This window comes from Mytilus edulis, chromosome 5 (assembly GCF_963676685.1).
Source record: "Mytilus edulis chromosome 5, xbMytEdul2.2, whole genome shotgun sequence".
In the NCBI taxonomy this organism is placed as follows: domain Eukaryota; kingdom Metazoa; phylum Mollusca; class Bivalvia; order Mytilida; family Mytilidae; genus Mytilus; species Mytilus edulis.
This window is the reverse complement of record NC_092348.1, coordinates 52978359-53001558: the sequence shown is the minus strand read 5'-3', so window position 1 is coordinate 53001558 and position 23200 is coordinate 52978359. Positions and strand designations below refer to the sequence as shown.

Here is a 23200-nt window from a genome sequence, read left to right as displayed (position 1 = left end):
ATTTCAACAAGATTCCTTCAACCGTGAAATGCACTGTTTCAGAGTCACCTCCCTTTAAAATGCAAATTTTAAAACATTAAAAATCAAGCAAAAAATATAGTTGAACTATTGCTTATAGTTTAAGAAAAACAGACACATAATCTTAACACTATGCAATGAACCGTGAAAATGAAATAAAAAAGATCAAATAAAACTGCGAGACTGACATGTTCATCATAGAATATGTCCATACACCAAATATAGTTGACCTATTGCTTATAGTATTAGTAAAAAAGATCAAAACTCAAAAACTTAACTTTTACCAATGAACCATGAAAATGATGTCAAGGTTGATACCTGCCAGTTGGAAAATCAAATGTACACCTTACAATTATTCCATACACCAAATACAGTAGACCTATAATTGCATATATTATAGTAGTAAAAAAAGCTAGATCAAAATACAAAAACTTAACTATAACCACTGAACCATGAAAATGAGGCCAAGGTCAGATGGCACATTCCAGTTGGAAATGTACACCCTTTACAATCCTTCCATACACCAAATATACTATAAATATGCTTTATATATCATCTGAGATATGGACTTGACCACCAAAACTTAATCTTGTTCACTGATCCATGAAATGAGATCGAGGTTGAAAACTGTGTGGCGGGCATGAGGACCTTGCAAGGTATATAAACACATACCAAATATAGTTTTCCTACTACTCATAATAAGAGAGAAATCAACATTAAAAAAACTTTTTTTCAAGTAGTCACTGAACCATGAAAATGAGGTCAAGGCAAATGGACATGTGACAGACAGAAAGTTCGTAACTTAAGGCATCCATATACAAAGTATGAAGCATCCAAGTTTTCCACTTTCTAAAATATCAAGCGTTTAAGAACTTTTAAAAGTGATCTAACAACGCCGCCGCCGGAGCACTGTCCCTATGCCGAGCTTTCTGCGACAAAAGGCGCAGGCTCGATAAATATACTAATAGTTATAAGTTAACATCTTAACAATTTGTTCTTTTAAAGGAAAATTCACATTAGTTATGTGCGTTCCTGCATCAAATTTTGCTAACTTGATTGGAAATCTTGACCTTAGTATCTCTGTTATTTACAACCCAAGACGGAGAAAGACACCAATACTACTTCGTGTACGTTAGATGACACTAGTATCGTGCGACATTTCAATACAATGATCAATATAATACTTCCATGGTGAGAAAAATAGAAAAACACGCGAGTAAGAGAGCACGGAAACCGCCATAACCGAAAAAGAGATTGAAGTATGTCTGATAAAAGTTTTTTTTTTTTTAGAATTCCTAGATAAACCAGTCGCATCTTATCATTACAACATACATCCTCTCCTTTAGCCCCTTGCATCAGTTGCTTTCTAAGACAAACTGTTGTATATACGTAATGCTTTGTAGACAAACTCATGTTAAAACTTCCTTTTTTGTTGATTTTTTATATCACATGTAAGCATCTGGGTACCTTATTTAAAGAGTGCTATTCTAATATTTATCGAATGTGTATTCTTTTTTATTTCAGCACAATCAACTTTCTTACATTATATATTATATCCAGACTGTATACAGTGATTGATTAAAAATCAGATCTTAGTTGCCCACACGAGGATTAAAGATTGAAACAGAACTATTGCAATTGTATTACGCCACATCTTTATCAAATTTTGTATATTTAGGAAGACACACAGTACAATACAGAATTACCTATTAATGATCAATTAAGGTTGAAAAATGGTTCGTTGTGCAAGTAGAGATCAGGAACCGTCAATTATGGCTTAAATCGCAATACCAATGCAACATTTTAAAATTGAATTTGATATAGATAATTTTTGTATGCAAGACTATCTATAATTACGATTTGATTTGGCCCCATCAATCGAAGGCTTAATTTCACATCACTATACATTAAGAAAAGCTATGATTGTCATCCCCGGGGAAGCGATGGTAATTAATCAGATGACAAAGGTTCCCGTAATTACGGATCTTTCATTTACGAATGATCTGTTTTGCTTTTGAATAATCCCTTCATTTCCATCATTTTATGACTTTTGTTTCAAGCTTTGCATAACGACATCCCCTGGCCATCTAAAACTCGGCCAATGTTTTTTAGGGAGGGCGTAAATTACATCATTTTTCATTAAAAACAATAGTTTACTTCGTTAGTCTACCTTGTTGGACTCTGATTGCGAATTAACAGGGAGCATTTCATTTATGTTGTTCTGGAATTCCACAGAAAATGCAACATTAATGTAGGAGAAATGAGACAATTAACGAAAATAAATTTATCTATTTCATTCGATTTTTACCAATTAGGCGAACCACTGAAGCTATTATCATATGGTATTCACCACAAAAATTCACAATTATTAAGATAGATTGAGTTGAAATTCCAAATTACGCCGATAATGCGTTGTATAAAATTCCCCAATTAAGTCTTATTTTGAAAATATGATATAATTAAACAGTCTAAGAAAACGCTATCCCTAAATCAAATATGGTCTGATTCATGTGATTATTATTCATTTAAGAAATCCATTTGTAAATTGTTGTGTATTTGTCTTTCCATCAACAATAACAACTAAACACGGCACTAGTAATTGTGATTTTGCTACGTGGTCATCTTAGAATGCTTTTTAAAATTGTTATTCATAATGTGAAAAATAAATTTCCGTTATTTTCATATCTAATACATTAACATAACAGAACAAAAGAGATTGCAGTTAAGAAGAAATAGTGCCATAATGATAGTGATACTGCTTTCCTAATTTTAATTTCCTTGCTCAAATCATTGGTCATCCCTTTGATAGCTGGACTGTATATGTACGTGTCTTTTACTTTTAGTTTATATATGTGGTCTAGAAGTGCAAAGGGGAAGTATGTGGGCAAGTATAACTTGTTTAGACCACAACACAATGTGCCTGTACCAAAGAAGACTATTTGGGCCATGTGTTCGCTGTCGCCGTGTTGTTTTTGTTTGTAGTCGTTTGTTGAATCGCTCGAGCATCACTGAGTTATGTTAACTGTATATCATTTCCCTCACATGCAGAATACAAGAGATTGCAGCTAAGTAGAAATAGTGTATTTCGGATACTGCTTCCCAAATTGTAATTTCCTTACTCAAATTAGTGGCCATCCTACAATCGACAAAGTGCGCAGTGGCGGATCCAGGGGGGGGGGGGGTTCCGGGGGTGCGCACCCCCTTTATTTTTGCCGATCAATGCATTTGTATCGGGACATATGTTTTGCACCCCCCTGCACCCCCCTTTGCCCTGGGTTAGCACCCCCCCTTTCGAAAATTCCTGCATCCGCCCCTGGTGCGTGTACATAGAGTCTAACAAAAAAAAGTAAAATCACAAAAATACTGAACTTAGAGGAAAATCAATTCGGAAGTCCATAATCACATGGCAAAATCAAATAACACAACGCATCAAAAACGAATGGACAAGAACTGTCATATTCCTGACTTGGTACAGGCATTTTCAAATGTAGAAATGGTGGCTTAAGCCTGGTTTACACCAAATAGCCCAAATTCATGTCACAACTTAATGTAGAATACTTTTACAAGAAAATGCAACAATTCATAACAGAACTTTAGTATATTATTTTAAAACGCGAACACATTCTATTTTTTTTTTCAATTATCCAATATATTTGGCAGATATATACTGGTAGAAAATTTAAAAAGAATGTCACTCTTTTTCCTCCCGTTCTCCTGAATTCACCTCGATTTTGTACAAAATAATTTTCTAGCAGAATATTATAATATATTAAAAGTGGCTGCGAAAACCAGAATCATTATATTGAGACCGTTAAACTTGATTTAACCCGAAGAATTCCTTTTGTTATTGTTTTGCATAATATTTAGTAAGAAATTCTTAAACTTTGTAGTTCAAATCAATTGAAAGCATAGTGAAGACGGACAGGGAATACAATTTAATAATTGATTCTAATTGTTGCAGTTCCTCCTGTGGTAATGATGATTTTCGTATACAAAAAGTCTTATAAATACCGAGCTCCTTAGTAAATTTCAACCCCTGAAAAGTAAAATCACAAAAATACTGAAAACCAAGGAAAATTCAAAACGGAATTTTCCGAATCAAATGGAAAAATCAAAAGCTCAAAAACATCAAATGAATGGATAACAATAGTCATATTCCTGACTTGGTACAGGATTTCTTTTTGTAGAAATAGTGGGTTAAACCTGGTTTTATAGCTAGCTTAACCTCTCACTTTTATGACAGTCGCATCGAATTCTATTATATTGACAACGATGTGTGAACAAAACAATCAGACACAATAAGTAAAAATGTCAAAAATAGGGGTACATCAGTAAAAATTATGTTATAATTTTAATCACTATAAAAACAAACAAATACGTAACAAAGAAGCACTAAAAAGTATATAGACAAAGCACATCAGCAAAAATGAGAGTCAAGCAAACAAGATTTATCTATCATAGAACACTAACACAATGACGGGATGTATAAGTAGAGGGGCATGTCATATGTATCAAAGAAATAAAAAAAAAGGCATAAAGACAAATCAAATAAGCAAAATTGAAAGACATTGAAACAGAAATTATCATAGAACAATAACACAATGGCGGGATAAATAAATACAGAGTCACGTCTGATATGACAAAAGCAGACTAAACAGTAAAAGTAATATCAGAAGTCTAGTAATGGACTTCTCGTAATATCCATAAAGACAAATAAAAGAATAATATAACCCGTTATTAAGACGATAAACAACGCCAGTACCCAGAATCTATACTTTAAGCCTATCGTGTACTATTTGTGAAGTTGATACGGAATATTTATCAACAAGGTCTTGGTACCTTCCGTTGAACTTTTTTAGGAACAAAAACGAGACGTTTTTTGACATACCCCTGTTCTGGATGGAAGGTTCATCATCTACTCAGATACTGGTGATGTTTTACAAAGTCTAAGTAGAAGCTGCAAGCTCTTGAATACATAAAAAGTTGGGAAATGTATATAAATAAAGGCAACAGTAGGATACCGCTGTTCAAAACTCAAACTAAAACTGAGGGAAACGCATTAAATATAAGAGGAGAACAACAAAACAACATTAAAATGTAACACACACAGAAACGGACTAAGCATTAGACAAAATCCGATGAGAATAACAAATATAACATCAAAACCAAATACATAAATTTGGGATAGAAAAGTACCGTGACACGTCTTATAGTAATGTGAATTCACACTCAAACACAAGAGAAAACAAACGTCACAACGGAAACACAACGTTAAAATGTTACACACACAGAAACGAACTATAATATAACAATGGCCATATTCCTGACTTGGTACAGGACATTTTTAAAGAAAAATATTGTGGGTTGAACCTGGTTTTGTAGCATGACAAACCTCGCCCTTTAATGGCAATGTTAAATATAACATTAAAATGACAACATAATATTACAGGACTACAATACAAATAAATAGAAGAACATGTTAGACAAAGACAATCTAATTAAAATATAGATGGATTTTTTTTCTGGACAAACTTTTTTTCGTTTGGCGAAAAACAATCTATTTTTTTGGCGACAGGTCGACAACAATTTTTTTCTTGTCAGTAATTCACTCTTTAACATTGGAATACATGCTAGTCGTTAGAGTTCTCTAAAGACCATGGTTAAATGAGTATTGTCAGTGGCTCTGGCGTCGGGTATGGCACAATTTTCAATATCATAATGGTTATGTCGCGTGGCTCTTAATGAAGACTATGTGATCTACTGTATCAGAATACTTGAAAATAAACTCATCACTGATACCAGGTTTGAAATTTTATATTTGCACCAAACGCGCGTTTCTTCTACAAGAGATTCATCAGTTATGATCGAATCAAATGTTAAAAAGGTCAAATAAAGTACAAAGTTTAAAAGCAATGTGGACCAAACATTCCTTAAAGTTTGCCAAATACAGCTAAGGTAATCTATTCCTGACGTAGAACCCGGATTTGTTTTTTCTCTTTGATTTATGAATTTCGAACAGCGGTATACTACTGTTGTCTTTATGTAGAAAAGCCTTAAGTATTTCAAAAATTCAGAGTTGAAAGTTACACTTATGTTAGTTCGATCAGAATGCTTATCTTTACAATCTCGATCAGTGGACTAGCATAAAGTACACTAAAGATCATATTACATGTAGTACAATACAATTAGTAGGGAAATCAGGCAAGGCAAAACAGCTCCATTATTTAAAGGGTAATCTTAAATTCACATGCTCAATGTTTTAGGCATATATTTGATGGTAAGCGATTTTTTGGCAATGTTAATTTTATATATATATTTGCCTTGGTTTCATTATATGAAGATGTAGTTAACAAGTTCGCCAAGTTGCATAAGCTGAATAATCATTAATATATATAACTAATGTTATGCTTCTGAAAACATACAACTAATGTTACAGAAATAAATAAAAAAAAAAGTAATTACTATATGAGTGATGTGATGTCATAACTATCAGATAGATAAGTCGCTTGTTTGATTAAACCTTTGACAAATTTCTTGTTTTCCTTAATTACAGAAGACCATCTCTTTCCTCTGACATCGGCATAATATGTTCACAGATTAATACCCCAGATGATTTGTTTTTCAGAAATTTACATCTATCTTAGAGGAAATTTGATTAGAAATGACGCTTGTTTGGGGCAACGGTTAATTTTGCTGTGATTGTATGAGGCATAAAGTGCTTGATTAAACTTTGGCAATCTTAATGAAAGCTGGGTGCAGAATTTTTGTCATAAAATCGATGAAATATCTTAGTTTTCGATACAACCCTTTATGATTGTACTCTCGATTGGTTTTAGTTTGATGAAGATTTTCTCTAAGCATTCATCTTTAAAGATTTTTCTTTTAATTAAATAGAAATACATTTGTTCATTAATGGTGCGACACGGATCTTCCAAATAACCAAATCGTTCGTTTTATTCATTTGTATTAGCTTTGATTTGAGTGTTAACGAACGGAGATTCACATTTAGAAGAGGTTTTGGTCTTAAGAGAGTTAACTTAATTTCGACCATGTCAAAGAATTAACAAGAATTTCGTTTTCCTTCTTCGAAAAATTTACAGTGTTATCATTCCTGAAAACTGATTGGAGAGTCCAGACAGAGTTATATTGAACAGATAATCGCGTTATTCCCTCAAATGTAAAAATTAATAAGAAAAAATACGCGTTTTATCCTTAATGAAGCCTGTACTAATTGTATTAGACGTCGTTAACGCATGGAATTTATTGTGACATTTTATACCAAGGATTTTAAATATTAAGTTTACAGTAAAAAAATCTTTAAAATAGACTGATTAATACCCGTCTTTTCTCATCAATTTTCTCTTATTAGAAGAATATAAAGCGCAATTCAAAATACGTATACTATAAAATTGCTCAACGCAAGATGTAAATATCATTCTTCAGACAATAGTGGGCTGTTGACTTTATAATGATAGATAAAGTTACAAAAAAACGGCAATATATATTAAATAATTCCAACCTTATATACATCACAACTGGTCAATTAAAAGCACTTTCAAGTAAATTTTCTTGATAATGACATTCAATCTCTTACAATATTTGATTGCAAAGGTTAAGTATTAAAAGTGTGAGCTTACTTCTTGTCCAAGCGCACAGACAAAGCGTGCCATTTACTTCATTTTTGATATCATAGTTATGTATAGTCTTGGAACAACATTATATGGTCCATTCAAATGATTTTAGTCATGGACGGACTGAAAAAGGTAGAACATAAGTATGTTTCACCAGCTCAGTAGTCAGCACTTTTTTGTGCTGACATGAATTATCATTGATAAGGTTATATTTATGAACCAACTGTTTACAAAATTTAGAATTTTTGAAATATTAAGGCTTTTCTACCTCAGGCATAGATTAATTTAGCAGTTTTTGGCAAAACTTTTAAGAATTTTGGACGTCAATGCTTTTCAACTTTGTACTTAATTTGACTTTTTTTTTACTTTTTTGGATTCGAGCGTCACTGATGATTTTTATGTAGACGAAACGCGCGTCTGGTGTATATACAAAATTTAGTCCTGGTATCTATGATGAGTCTTTTTTCCAGTACAAGTATTAATTTATACTAAACTTACTATATATAAACTGGCATTTCAACGATGACATGAACAAGAATGAACCCGCGCTTGTAAAATGACGCAAACTACGATTTAGACAAAAAAAAAATACAATTGGTTTCAAGTGAGTTTATTTGTTAGATGACCCAAAGTGTGTTCTTTGCAGTAAGCCAGCAAATTTGGAGCTTTCATATCTTTTTGAAACACAAAATGTATTTAACTTTTGTCTATGTAGTGGATACCGGCCGCCTTTAAACTTTTCCAACAGGACAGGTAAGTCTGTACTCAGAGTAGTTTTGGAGGTGGAAATACGGCCATTTTTGTCCATTTGTTACGATGAATCTTAAGTGTTTTGTATATGAATTATATGAGATGTTGGTAATACGTCAATGAAACAGTAACCAAACCACACAAACTATAAAAAGAATCTAGATGTGAAAATATATAAACCAAAGACAAAAACGCCGTAGCGTAATGGAGGCAAATGATGCAAATGCGTCACTTTTGAAACGACGACAAAACTTTAGAAGTGTCTTTTTTTTTAATTATGTATTTTGCATTATCAATATGGGAGTTTCGAGTTTCAAATTATCTACCGGCACACTATATACAGCGTGTCGTCCACTCTGCAGCAGCGATTGCAGCTTTTACAATAGCGGTGACGGTAACAAAATAAGTATTCCGAATACGAATCAAAATAAAAAAAATTGAAACAAATCTTAATGTCGTTACAAAACTGGTTCTTTAAAGAGAAAAAAAAAGATGAAAAGTAACATATGAGTACAAACACCCCCTATAAGTATGCTGGATTATTACTTCGGGCTTGGTTTATTTTTGAATCGATAACGCTAAAGTTACCTCAACTCACTGAACAACAAATGCTAATCGATAAAATATATATCCTAATTGATGCTTATAACATGTTTTCGTCTTTTAGAAGCTTATAACTTGCTGTTAGACATAAATATAGAACGTGTGTTGAAGCTTTTCGATCGTACAGGTCACAGGAGAATGGAAAGTTTCGGTTGATCAACAGAGATCTTTAATATTGAAACTTGTTTTGTTTCTTACTAGGCTAGCTAATAAAAAAAAATGTTTTCTGTTATATTTTTTTTTTTTTTTTTTTTTATTATAAATAGTAATGCTGAAATAAGCTTCTCCCGTTTCAGGCACCGGAACCTCTCTTAAAAAAAGGCTCAAAAATTGTTCGCCTCGCTCCGCTCGCCGATTTGCCTCACTATAAATGGAGATGTGCTACGGCCTTGTATACAATATATTTACTCTAAAAAGTTCAGAACAGAAATACATAACTTATTGCAAATATCCTACCACACCTCAATATAATGTAAACGTTGTCTGCATCGATGGTCGGGTTGTTGTCGCTTTGACACATTCCCCATTTCATTTCTCACTTTTTTCACATCAAAACTAATTAGAATACATCCAATCACAATCGAAAAGAAGTGTCATCTCAACCCGGTAAACCTAGTAGAAAATAACAAGTCGTTATCGCGATATCCAGATATCGTAATAGGAACCAAAACTTGGATTGACTCCTCCATAAAGGATTCACAGATTTTTCCATCAGGCTTCAAGATATACCGAAAAGACGGACAGCTAAGTGGAGGAGGTGTACGTACAGATACACACATCAGTTCACTTGTTCCAGAGCTCGACACAGATTGTGAAATTATATCATGTAAATTGGAACTGGTTTGCCAGAAAAAACATGTATATACGTATCATCATTTTACAATCCAAAGACACAACATGAATCATAATATTTGGAATACAAAAGAAGCATCGATCAAACAGCAAGTATAAAGAACTGCTTCATAGTTTCATGTTGCGATTTCAACCTTCTTGGATGGGACTTGAAAGCAAAATGCCTAAAAGACAACACACAACATGTTGGAATACATCAAAGATTCGGAGATATTCTGGATGATAATGTTCTTTCACAGATGGTTGAAGAACCAACAAGGCAGACAATAACAATATATTTTATTTGGAAACACTCAGACACATATTTACATGTGCAACAAGAGGCAAAATACATAGTCATTATTATGGTTACTACAACAAAAATATATATGTTAACATATAATCAATATTTTAACTAATTTCTTAATAAACAATGATAAATTTTTAAGAACTCTGATATTGCAAAATGAAAGCAGTCCCTTCATTTGTCATTCCTAGAGATGACACACACACCTGCCTTTCTAATAACAAACCATCCAAATAGTTTTACGAGGATGAAAATACAACCAGGGGTATCTGATCATGACATCGTCTTTGTCGAAATAAGTGCCACTCCTTCTAGAAAAAAGCAAGCGGCACAGAAAAAAGAAAGATTCCTCTATACAGCAGAGCAATTGAGATAAGGTGAGGGAAGATATAAATAATATTAAAAATGAAATTGTAAAAATGACAACCAGTATAAGTAACATCAACGACATATGGATAGTATTTAAAACAAATTTAGAGAAAAGCGTCAATTTGAATATTCATAACATCCTACATCCTATGCAGCACGAGTTCCGCAAAAATTATCATGTGAAACTCAACTCATCGAGTTCACAGATGATGAAACACAAAACTTAATTGAAGGAAAGAACACTGATTGCTTAATTATGGACTTCTCCAAGCTTTTGACAAAGTAAGCCATTCATTTCTGATCCATAAACGAAGGCAATACAGGATTGAATGTTAAACCAACAGATGGATTCTAAGTGTCCTAAATGGAAGAAAACAGTCACATGTGGTTGTATAGCTTGTTTGGCGGGTTATTTTTGTAGGGCCCGCAATTGTGTATACTCTATGTCATGTATGTGTATAAATTATTTGTTAAATGAACTTGTACAATAATTTTCTGCCAAAATAAAAGTTTTATTTATCTTGTTTTATATTCTGAGCCAAAGATAATTGAAGGAGTAAGCTCTGGCCTCATTGATGTTGAATCAGGTGTACCACAGGGTTAAGTCCTAGATCTTACTCTTTTCCTCTACTACATTAATGATATGCCAGAGGGAGTTTAATCTAGAACAAGATTGTTTTCCGACGACACTATCATTTACCTCAAAATAACAACAGATGCAGATACCACAAACTGCAAGAGGACTTGAATAAATTATCAGACAGGGAACAACGATGGCTCATGAAATTCAACACAGACAAATGCAATGTGATAACCATCAGCAAGAAAAGAAATCCCATCACCAAAGATTACATCCTACACGGCTATTTACTTGAGAGAGTATCATCTGCAAAATATCTTGGAGTTACCATCAGCTAAGACTTAAATTGGAGTACCCATGTATATAGCATGTCAAAAAGCAAGTGAATATATTGGGTTCCTAAAAAGGAATTTAAACATCAACAACAAACAACTGAAAGAAAATGCATACATGTCATTAGTAAGACCAACACTAACATACGCAAGCGCAGTTTGGGACCCCCATCAACAAAACAAGAAGAGAACAGACACAGGACAATGTCATTCTACCCAAAATTCATACGGGAGTGGAATGCCTTACCACTTCCATTATCACCGACTAATAAAATACTTAGTAGACCAAAACGTTGTTTTTAAAGAGCACATGTATATAGGATTTTAACTCTCACAAAACTGTACATATTTAATATTTTCTTTGGACTTCATGCGCAACACACATTGGCAGAATACTAGTAATCAGACAGTTGATTGCGGCCGCTTAATTGGAAGAAGAAAATTGAACGTGAACTACTTTACATAATGTGAACACAGTTTCACTACTCATCATTATGACTCTGTCATAAAAACTGAATAGATGAAACATTGCATCATCATTGAACAGATCGTGAAAGAACCTATAAATCAACCACTGTTCTATATGACAAGAGCAGAACCAGTGAATAATATAACTACTAAACAAACTGATGATATCACACCACAGCAGAACACACTATAAACATTAAACTGCTGCTACTAAGTTGATTGTGAAAAGAGACAGATTATAACACAACTAAATAGGCAATGAATATTCCATCACAATAAAAAACATAAAAGACGATGAAAGCAATTACAGAACAAACATAACTACCGATTGTGAACCGAACAATGCTCCTCAAACTGTGATCAGAAATAATGTCTAACTGAACAGATCATTGCTGGAACGATCATAAACAAACATAAAAACTTACTTAATAGAATGTAAAATTTTAACAGTAATAAAATTAAATAAAATAAAAATACACTGTGAACAACGAAACATTACTGGTTAGCATTAGAAAAGAAACAAAACAATGATGAATGGACGTTGAATGGTACATCCCTGAGAAGAATACAACCTGTTATAATACCCTACTGAAAAAAATGTGAACATATTATTACTAGGTGGTAAACTGTGAACTGTAATGGTAAAACCTTATTGAACAGAATGTGGACATACCCTTAATCGAAAGAAGACTGTGAACTGTAATGATAAAACCTTACTGAACAAAATGTGGACATACCCTTACTCGATAGAAGACTGTGAACTGTAATGATAAAACCTTATTGAACAAATTGTGGACATACCCTTACTCAGAAGAAGACTGTGAACTGTAATGATAAAACCTTACTGAACAAAATGTGGACATACCCTAACTCGGTAGAAGACTGTGAACTGTAATGATAAGACCTAATTGAACAAAATGTGGACATACCCTTATTCGGTAAAAGACTGACAACTGTAATGATAAAACCTAATTGAACAAAATGTGGACATACCCTTATTCGGTAAGAGACTGACAAATGTAATGATAAAACCCTTATTGAAGAGAATGTGAACATCCTACTCGATAGAAGACTGTAAACTGTAATGATAAAACCTTATTTTTATTGAAGAGAATGTTAACATACCCTTACTCAGAAGAAGACTGAGAACTTTTATGATAAAACCTAATTGAACAAAATGTGTGACATACCCTTACTCAGAAGAAGACTGAGAACTTTTATGATAAAACCTTATTGAACAAAATGTGGACATACCCTTACTCAGAAGAAGACTGAGAACTGTAATGATAAAACCTTATTGAACAAAATGTGGACATACCCTTACTCGGTAGAAGACTGTGAACTGTAAAGATAAGACCTAATTGAACAAAATGTGGACATACCCTTATTTGGTAAAAGACTGACAACTGTAATGATAAAACCTAATTGAACAAAATGTGGACATACCCTTATTCGGTAAGAGACTGACAAATGTAATGATAAAACCCTTATTGAAGAGAATGTGAACATCCTACTCGATAGAAGACTGTAAACTGTAATGATAAAACCTTATTTTTATTGAAGAGAATGTTAACATACCCTTACTCAGAAGAAGACTGAGAACTTTTATGATAAAACCTAATTGAACAAAATGTGGACATACCCTTATTCGATAAAAGACTGACAAGACTGACAACTGTAATGAAAACATTATTGAACAAATTGTCGACATATCTTTACTCGGAAGATGACTGACAACTGTAATGATAAAACCTTTTTGAACAGAATGTGGACATATCCTTACTCGGTAGAAGACTGTGAACTGTAAAGATAAAACCTTTATTGAACGGAATGGGGAAATACCCTTACTCAGTAGAAGACTGAGAACTGTAATGATAAAACCTTATTGAACAGAATGTGAACATACCCTTACTCAGAAGAAAACTGTAAACTGTAATGATAAAACCTTATTGAACAAAATGTGAACATACCCTTACTCGGAAGAAGAGTGTGAACTGTAATGATAAAACTTGAATGAACAGAATGTGAACATACTCTTACTCGGTAGAAGACTGTGAATTGTAATGATATAACCTTATTGAACAAAATGTGGACATACCCTTACTCAGAAGAAGACTGAGAACTGTAATGATAAAACCTTATTGAACAAAATGTGAACATACCCTTACTCGGTAGAAGACTGTGAACTGTAAAGATAAGACCTAATTGAACAAAATGTGGACATACCCTTATTCGGTAAAAGACTGACAACTGTAATGATAAAACCTAATTGAACAAAATGTGGACATACCCTTATTCGGTAAGAGACTGACAAATGTAATGATAAAACCCTTATTGAAGAGAATGTGAACATCCTACTCGATAGAAGACTGTAAACTGTAATGATAAAACCTTATTTTTATTGAAGAGAATGTTAACATACCCTTACTCAGAAGAAGACTGAGAACTTTTATGATAAAACCTAATTGAACAAAATGTGGACATACCCTTATTCGATAAAAGACTGACAAGACTGACAACTGTAATGAAAACATTATTGAACAAATTGTCGACATATCTTTACTCGGAAGATGACTGACAACTGTAATGATAAAACCTTTTTGAACAGAATGTGGACATATCCTTACTCGGTAGAAGACTGTGAACTGTAAAGATAAAACCTTTATTGAACGGAATGGGGAAATACCCTTACTCAGTAGAAGACTGAGAACTGTAATGATAAAACCTTATTGAACAGAATGTGAACATACCCTTACTCAGAAGAAAACTGTAAACTGTAATGATAAAACCTTATTGAACAAAATGTGAACATACCCTTACTCGGAAGAAGAGTGTGAACTGTAATGATAAAACTTGAATGAACAGAATGTGAACATACTCTTACTCGGTAGAAGACTGTGAATTGTAATGATAAAACCTTTTTGAACAAAATGTGAACATACCCTTACTCGGTGGATGACTGTGAACTGTAATGATAAAACCTTACTGAACAAAATGTGGACATACCCTTACTCGGTAGAAGACTGTGAATTGTAATGATAAAACCTTATTGAACAAAATGTGGACATACCCTTACTCAGAAGAAGACTGAGAACTGTAATGATAAAACCTTATTGAACAAAATGTGAACATACCCTTACTCGGTAGAAGACTGTGAACTGTAAAGATAAGACCTAATTGAACAAAATGTGGACATACCCTTATTCGGTAAAAGACTGACAACTGTAATGATAAAACCTAATTGAACAAAATGTGGACATACCCTTATTCGGTAAGAGACTGACAAATGTAATGATAAAACCCTTATTGAAGAGAATGTGAACATCCTACTCGATAGAAGACTGTAAACTGTAATGATAAAACCTTATTTTTATTGAAGAGAATGTTAACATACCCTTACTCAGAAGAAGACTGAGAACTTTTATGATAAAACCTAATTGAACAAAATGTGGACATACCCTTATTCGATAAAAGACTGACAAGACTGACAACTGTAATGAAAACATTATTGAACAAATTGTCGACATATCTTTACTCGGAAGATGACTGACAACTGTAATGATAAAACCTTTTTGAACAGAATGTGGACATATCCTTACTCGGTAGAAGACTGTGAACTGTAATGATAAAACCTTTATTGAACGGAATGTGGAAATACCCTTACTCAGTAGAAGACTGAGAACTGTAATGATAAAACCTTATTGAACAGAATGTGAACATACCCTTACTCAGTAGAAAACTGTAAACTGTAATGATAAAACCTTATTGAACAAAATGTGAACATACCCTTACTCGGAAGAAGACTGTGAACTGTAATGATAAAACTTGAATGAACAGAATGTGAACATACTCTTACTCGGTAGAAGACTGTGAATTGTAATGATAAAACCTTTTTGAACAAAATGTGAACATACCCTTACTCGGTGGATGACTGTGAACTGAAATGATAAAACCTAAATGAACAAAATGTGGACATATTCTTACTCGCTAGAAGAATGAGAACTGTAATGATAAAACCTTATTGAACGGGATGAGGACATACCCTAACTCGGTGGAGACTGTAAACTGTAATGATAAAACCGTATTGAACAAAATGTGAACATACCCTTACTCGGTAGAAGACAGTGAACTGTAATGATACAACCTTATTAAACAGAATGTGAACATACCCTAACTCGGAAGAAAACTGAGAACTGTAATGATATAACCTTTTTGAACGGGATGATGACATGCCCTTACTAGGTCGAAGACTGCAAACTGTAATGAAAAACCTTACTGCTCAGAATGTGGACATACACTTACTGGGTAAAAGATTGTGAACTGTAATGATAAAACCTTATTGATCAAATACGAAAATAAGTTCACAAGGAAGACTGAACTGTATAATTAAATCTTGTTGATCATAATGTGAGCAGAACATCACCGGATTGGACTTTGACCAGTAAAAAAACCTTGCTGTCTTACTAAACAGAATGTGAATAGAACATCACTGGGTAGACTGTGAACTGTTATAAAACCTTAATGTACAGATCGTGATCAGAACAACCCTGGTAGACTATGAACTGTTATAAAACCTTACTGTATAGATCATGAACAGTACAACACTGGGTAGACTACGAAGTGTTATAAAACCTTAATGTACAGAACGTGAGCAAAACATCACTGGGTAGACTATGAAGTGTTATAAAACTTACTGTACAGATTGTGAACATCACTGGGTAGACTGTAAAGTGTTATAAACCTTACTGTATAGAACGTGAACAGATCATCACTGGGTAGACTGTGGAGTGTTATAAAACCTTAATGTATAGATCGTGAACATCACTGGGTAGACTGTGAAGTGTTATAAAACCTTAATGTACAGAACGTGAACATCACTGGGTAGATTAGAAGTGTGATAAAACCTTTATATACAGAATGTGAACAGAAAATCACTGGGTAGACTGTGGAGTGTTATAAAACCTTAAGGTACAGATCGTTAACATCACTGGGTAGACTGTGAAGTGTCATAAAACCTTAATGTACATAACGTGAACAGATAATCACTGGGTAGACTGTGAAGTGTTATGAAACCTTAATGTACAGATCGTGAACATCACTGGGTAGACTGTGAAGTGTTATAAAACCTTAATGTACAGGCGTCAACAGAGCATCACTGGGTAGACTGTGAAGTGTCATAAAACCTTAATGTACAGAACGTGAACAGATAATCACTGGGTAGACTGTGAAGTGTTATGAAACCTTAATTTACAGATCTTGAACATCACTTGGTAGACAATGAAGTGTTATAAAACCTAAATATACAGAACGTGAACAGATTATCACTGGGTAGAATGTGAAGTGTCATAAAACCTTAATGTAAAGAACGTGAACAGATAATCACTGGGTAGACTGTGAAGTGTTATAAAACCTTACTGAACAGATCATGAGCATCACTGGGTTGACTGTGAAGTGCTATAAAACCTTAAGGTACAGAACGTGAACAGATAATCACTGGGTAGACTGTGAAGTGTTATAAAACCTTACTGAACAGATCATGAACATCACTGGGTAGACTGTGAAGTGTTATAAAACCTTAATATACAGATCGTGAACATCACTGGGTAGACTATGAAGTGTTATGAAACCTTAATATACAGATAGTGAACATCACTGGGTAGACTGTGAAGTGTTATTAACCTTACTGTACAGAACGTGAACAGATAATCACTGGGTAGACTGTGAAGTGTTATAAAACCTTACTGAACAGATCATGAACATCACTGGGTAGACTGTGAAGTGTTATAAAACCTTAATATACAGATCGTGAACATCACTGGGTAGACTATGAAGTGTTATGAAACCTTAATATGCAGATAGTGAACATCACTGGGTAGACTATGAAGTGTTTTAACCTTACTGTACAGAACGTGAACAAACCACCACTTGGAAGACTGTGAACTGTTATAAAACCTTACTGTACAAATCGTGAACATCACTTGGGTAGACTATGAAGTGTTATAGAACCTTACTATACAGAATATGAACAAAACATAACTGGGTAGATTGTGAGTTGATACAAAACATAAATGTATAGAAAATGGTAAACAGAACATCATTTGGTAGACTGTGAACTAATACAAAACTTTAATGTACTGAACCATTAGAGACTTAAATAAGATAAAACTTTAGCAACCAAAATGTTAACAGAACAATACCAGGTTATCTGTCAAATGTTATTAAACTACGTAGTATTCCGATCAGGATATGAACACACCATTATTTGGTTTTTCACCAATTCATCCTATTTGTCCTAAAAACACTATCTCAGTGCTATTATATTGCATCTGTTGAAATAAACATTTTATTGACCATGTTAACAATTGAATTTAACTGTTTCATAACAAGGTCAGACTATTACAATTAGTAAGGATGATTTTTTTCATGTCACTTGGAGGGTTTGAAAATGTTCTGAATTGGTCAGATTCTACGTAGTGATGTCATAGTGTAGCAAACCAGAAAAATATTTGTAATGGTTCTATGGAACCCAGTGTCTCGCCTAATTTTGCTTTTAGTCATGGGCTCAACAAAAAATGGGAAATAATTATTAAATATTTTCCTCAAGATACTATCTTTTGCTTGTAAGAAGCTATAATCCAAGTTTGGTTGAAATCCAGGATGGCTTATGAATCTGATAAATGTTATAACAAGAATGTGTCCAAAGTACATGGATGCCCCACTCAATCATTTTCCATGTTCCATGGACCGTGAAATAGGGTAAAAATCTAATTTGGCATTAAAATTAGAAGGATTATACTATAGGGAACATGTGTACTAAGTTTCAAGTTGATTTGACTTCAATTTCATCAAAAACTACCTTGACCAAAAACTTTAACCTGAAACTTCCACTTTCATTTTCTATGTTATGTGGACCGTGAAATTGGGGTCAAAAGTCTAGTTTGGCTTTAAAATTAGAAAGATCATAGTATAAGCAACAAGTGTACTAAGTTTCAAGTTGATTGGACTTCAGCTTCATCAAAAACTACCTTGACCAAAAACTTAAACCTGATACTCCCTCTTTCATTTTCTATGTCCAATGGACCGTAAAATTGGGGTCAAAAGTATAATTTGGCTTTAAAATTAGAAATATCATATCATAAGCAACAAGTGTACCAAGTTATAAGTTGATTGGACTTCAGCTTCATCAAAAACTACCTTGACCAAAAACTTTAACCTGAAGCAGGACGAACGAACGAACGGACGAACGAACGAAAGGAGCCACAGACCAGAAAACATAATGCCCCTCTACTATTGTAGGTGGGGCATAAAAACTTTAACTGCAAACTGTATGTATAAACGTTAACTGGAAGAAAAACTAAATCCATTTATAAGTAATATACCGAAAAACAGGAAATAAATTTTGACAAAAATTCCTTCTAGATACTAGCTTTTTATCATAAACAAACTTCTGTCCAATTTTGTTGCAAAACAACAGTAGTTTAAGAAAGTTTTTTTTTTTTTTTAAACTTTAACCATGTTATAACTGGTGTGTTTCCCTCTCTTAGACAGTTTTCCTTTGTACAGTGTGATAATGTCTCCAACACATTCATGTCTCAAAGCTGCAACATATAAATTACAGATCAACTAAGCAGATGTATACATAGGCATTTGGGGAAGCACAATTATATTGATCATCGATTAAGGTATGACAAATTTTTTAAGATTAAATAATTCAAATATCTAAGTTCATCTGAATTAGTTATTAGTGAATTGACTTCTGGTTTGTAAGTCATTTGTACATTTGTTGTCTATTTGTTCCAATTTGTTATGGGAGAAGACTTTTATAATTATAGGCTTTGTAAATGTCTAATTACTTACAGTACCTCATATATGAATGACAAAAATAACAACTTTGCAGTTTTTATATGCTTTATTACAGGCTGCTATAATGTACAATGGCAATAATATAAAAGAGATCTGTAACATAATACAAGAACAAAAAACAAGAATGTGTCCATAGTACACGGATGCCAACTATCATTTTCTATATTTAGTGGACCATAAAATTGGGGTAAAACTCTAATTTGGCATTTGAATGAGAAAGATCATATAATAGGGAACAGGTGTAACTTTCACGTTGATTGGACTTCAACTTCATCAAAAACTACCTTGACCAAAAACTTTAACCTGAAGCGGGACAGACAGACGAACGGACCCACAGGCCAGCAAACATAATACCCCTCTACTATCGTAGGTGGGGCATAAAAAACCATGATCTACTGATTTAGAATTTATAAACATATTTGATGTTCTTGGCTCTATTAACAAATGACCATATTTGAGAAAGCAAATTTCAAACAATGCCAAAATACTTGTGATGTCTAGCTCTATAATGTATTTTGTAAGTACTGGTGGTTTGTGGGTTACATCCTTTGATGAATAAAAGCAACATTCAAATTGGTATTTTTTGCTTCCATGCTAAGCATACATCATTTAGAACTAAAATTGGTCAACTCTAGGTTGTGTGTCCAGGTGAAGTGAAATGTATTCTTGCTGTCAATTTCTTCACAATCTAGGAGATTAAAATATGGCTACGCATTTAATATCAGCCCAATCATAACAAAGTTTATTTTGATAAAAAGTAACTAGGCTGTTTCCATAAATATTGTAAAAGATTGTTTTGAATTTAAACCATGCTTTCCTCAAACTGTAAATTATTATAGTAACAATGGATAATTAGTTTTATGGCCTATTTATAATATATAACATTTATTGGCTTTATAACAAAAAACCTAAAACAAGAATGTGTCCATAGTACACAGGTGCCCCACTTACACTATCATTTTCTATGTTCAGTGGACTGTGAAATTAGGGTAAAAACTCTAATTTGGCATGAATACTAGAAAGATCATATCATAGGGAATTTGTGCACTAAGTTTTAAGTCGACTGGACTTCAACTTCATCAAAAACTACCTTGACCAAAAATTTAACCTGAAGCAGGACAGACAGACGAACAAAAGAATGAATGAACAAACAGATGGATGGATGAAGGAACAAATGGACACACAGACCAGAAAACATAACGCCCTTCTCCTATCGTAGTTGGGGCATAAAAAGTTGTGTTGATCTAGCTATCTACCATGAGATTAACTCTTTTTAAACACTCACATAGTGATCCATACTATGCTTTTATAACAACATGGAATACAAAATATTAGAGCAATCAAGTTTAAAAATTGATTAATCATTACAAAATATATTTAACAATGGATATAACAATTTGAAGCAACAACTTGTAAATGACCTGCAACATTTAAATCAACATACATTATTTAAAATACTACTTTTGCAACAAAAAAATTGCTGACAATGAAGACTAGTTAGTTAATATCACAGTCATTAAAAAAAGCACCAAAAAGCAAAAAAAGCAATTGAATATGAAATAAGGTAACATCTAAGATATTTACTATTTCCTATAAACTCAATTTAGGCAAGGTGAGCTTATAACGAATTAATACAATTATCAAGATAATCAATGTTAACAGGGCAATAAGCCTTATTCAATTTTACATATGATGCATATGGAAGCAAACTAAAAAGAAGCTACCATCATTTATATATTTTGGACAATCGAATTCCAAATGCCAATAACAAGTTAATAATTCAAAACTACAATCTATAATGTTTAAAAATACTAAAAATTAAAAATAGTATATGCGTTAGATCAGTTCTAAAGAGACTTTATTATGCTAACTATTATGCACAGAAAACTTGTATAATACCTCAAAAAATTATGATATACAATACATCCTCTCAAAATACATGGTGTTTTAAATATATGGAAAAATAATTGATTGGTTGATTTTTGATTGCTTAATATGCAGTGCCATATACATGTATTTCATTTATAAACATAATGTAAGTTTTGAAAAAGGCGGGAAATGTAAACGAGGGATTACTCTGGAACAGTTAATGTGACAAAGTTAATCTTTATTTTGTGGTAAAAAGCATTGTGTATAGGTTTCATAACATTTGGTTGAGGCAAACTAAAGTTAAAGAACAAAGAAAAAATTCAGCATTTTTTCCATTTCTAAAGGAGTATATCTTTAGGAAGGTTAAAGTGGCCAACCACAATGCAATCTTGATCAATATTTTGTGGTAATAAGCATTGTTTATGAGTAATAACATTTGGTCAGGTCAAACTAAAATAAGAGAATGGAAAACAACTTTGGGACATACTGACGGACATCTGTACAGAGGTACAGACGGACAGGGTAAAAAAAATAATGTCCCCTAAGCTACAGGGTGGACATAATTATGACATCATATCATTAACTTAAAAATACAAATAATCAGCGTTTGAGACAATATAAAATGATTTTAGTACTGGGTTATAATACATGCAATACACCGGTATTTGTAAAACCAGAAAAAAAAACATCACTGGTCATTGTAAGTTCATAAGAAAAACATTCCAATCAAAGCAAGGGCAATTACAAAACATCAAGGTACAATTACAATAAACTCAACATTATTATCATCTGTAACAGGGACAAAGTGACAACACATAGATTTCATAAGCAACAGTACAATATTAGCAAATTCTGTGGATTTATAATATTCATTGGTTTAACTCATTTTCATGGATTTTGTGGATTCAGGTGAACCACAAATTTAAATATGAAGCAAAATACAATAATTGCTTAATATTCTGTTTACTCAGGAAACTAGATAATTAAGTTTCCACAAAATACCCAAAATCCTTGATTATTAGTACCCTAGAAAATGAAAAATCCACAGCACTTTTTAGAACATGTAACATCCACATAGATATACTTAAGCTCAAGCACAATACCTGCAAGGCAAGTTTTTTCAATTACAAGTAGAATAGTATATATACAACATATCATTGAAAAGTAAGCAGACATTCAAAATAATCCAGCATTTTTTTTTAGGGAGTAAAAATGTTCAGGGTTGCACTCTTGCTGAGGTTTCAAGTGGATCTGTCCTTTGAGGTAACACCTGAAAATAAAAGGGAGGCAAATTATCATTAAATTGGCTCAGACATTATTTTATTAATTAATATTACTAAAATTAGAAGATAGGCTAAGGATACCAAAGGTACCTTCAAATTCAAATTTGTAAAGATGATTTTAAACTGACAATGCCATGGATAAAACAATGAAGACCACAAGACTAAATACAGTATACAAAACATACCATATAAAACAAAATAATACCAATACAAACCCAACCAAAAACAGGGGTGTCTCAGGTACTCCACATGCGGCATCCATTATGTTGCTAATGATAGTACAAACTCAAAGATAA

General features: G+C 33.0%; 1 protein-coding gene across 8 annotated transcripts in view; it reads right to left on the bottom strand.

Moving 5' to 3' along the window:
• Positions 1-19779: 19779 nt before the first annotated feature.
• Positions 19780-23200, bottom strand: part of LOC139523921 (uncharacterized) — an 84664-nt gene continuing 81243 nt past the window's right edge. For all 8 annotated transcript variants that reach the window (XM_071318329.1, XM_071318325.1, XM_071318327.1 and 5 more), the window contains one exon: positions 19780-22891. Coding sequence is in view for 4 of the 8 variants with exons in the window: in XM_071318325.1 (XP_071174426.1) it covers positions 22863-22891 (29 nt within the window). In the remaining 4 variants the exon portion in view is untranslated. The remainder of the gene's footprint in view (positions 22892-23200) is intronic.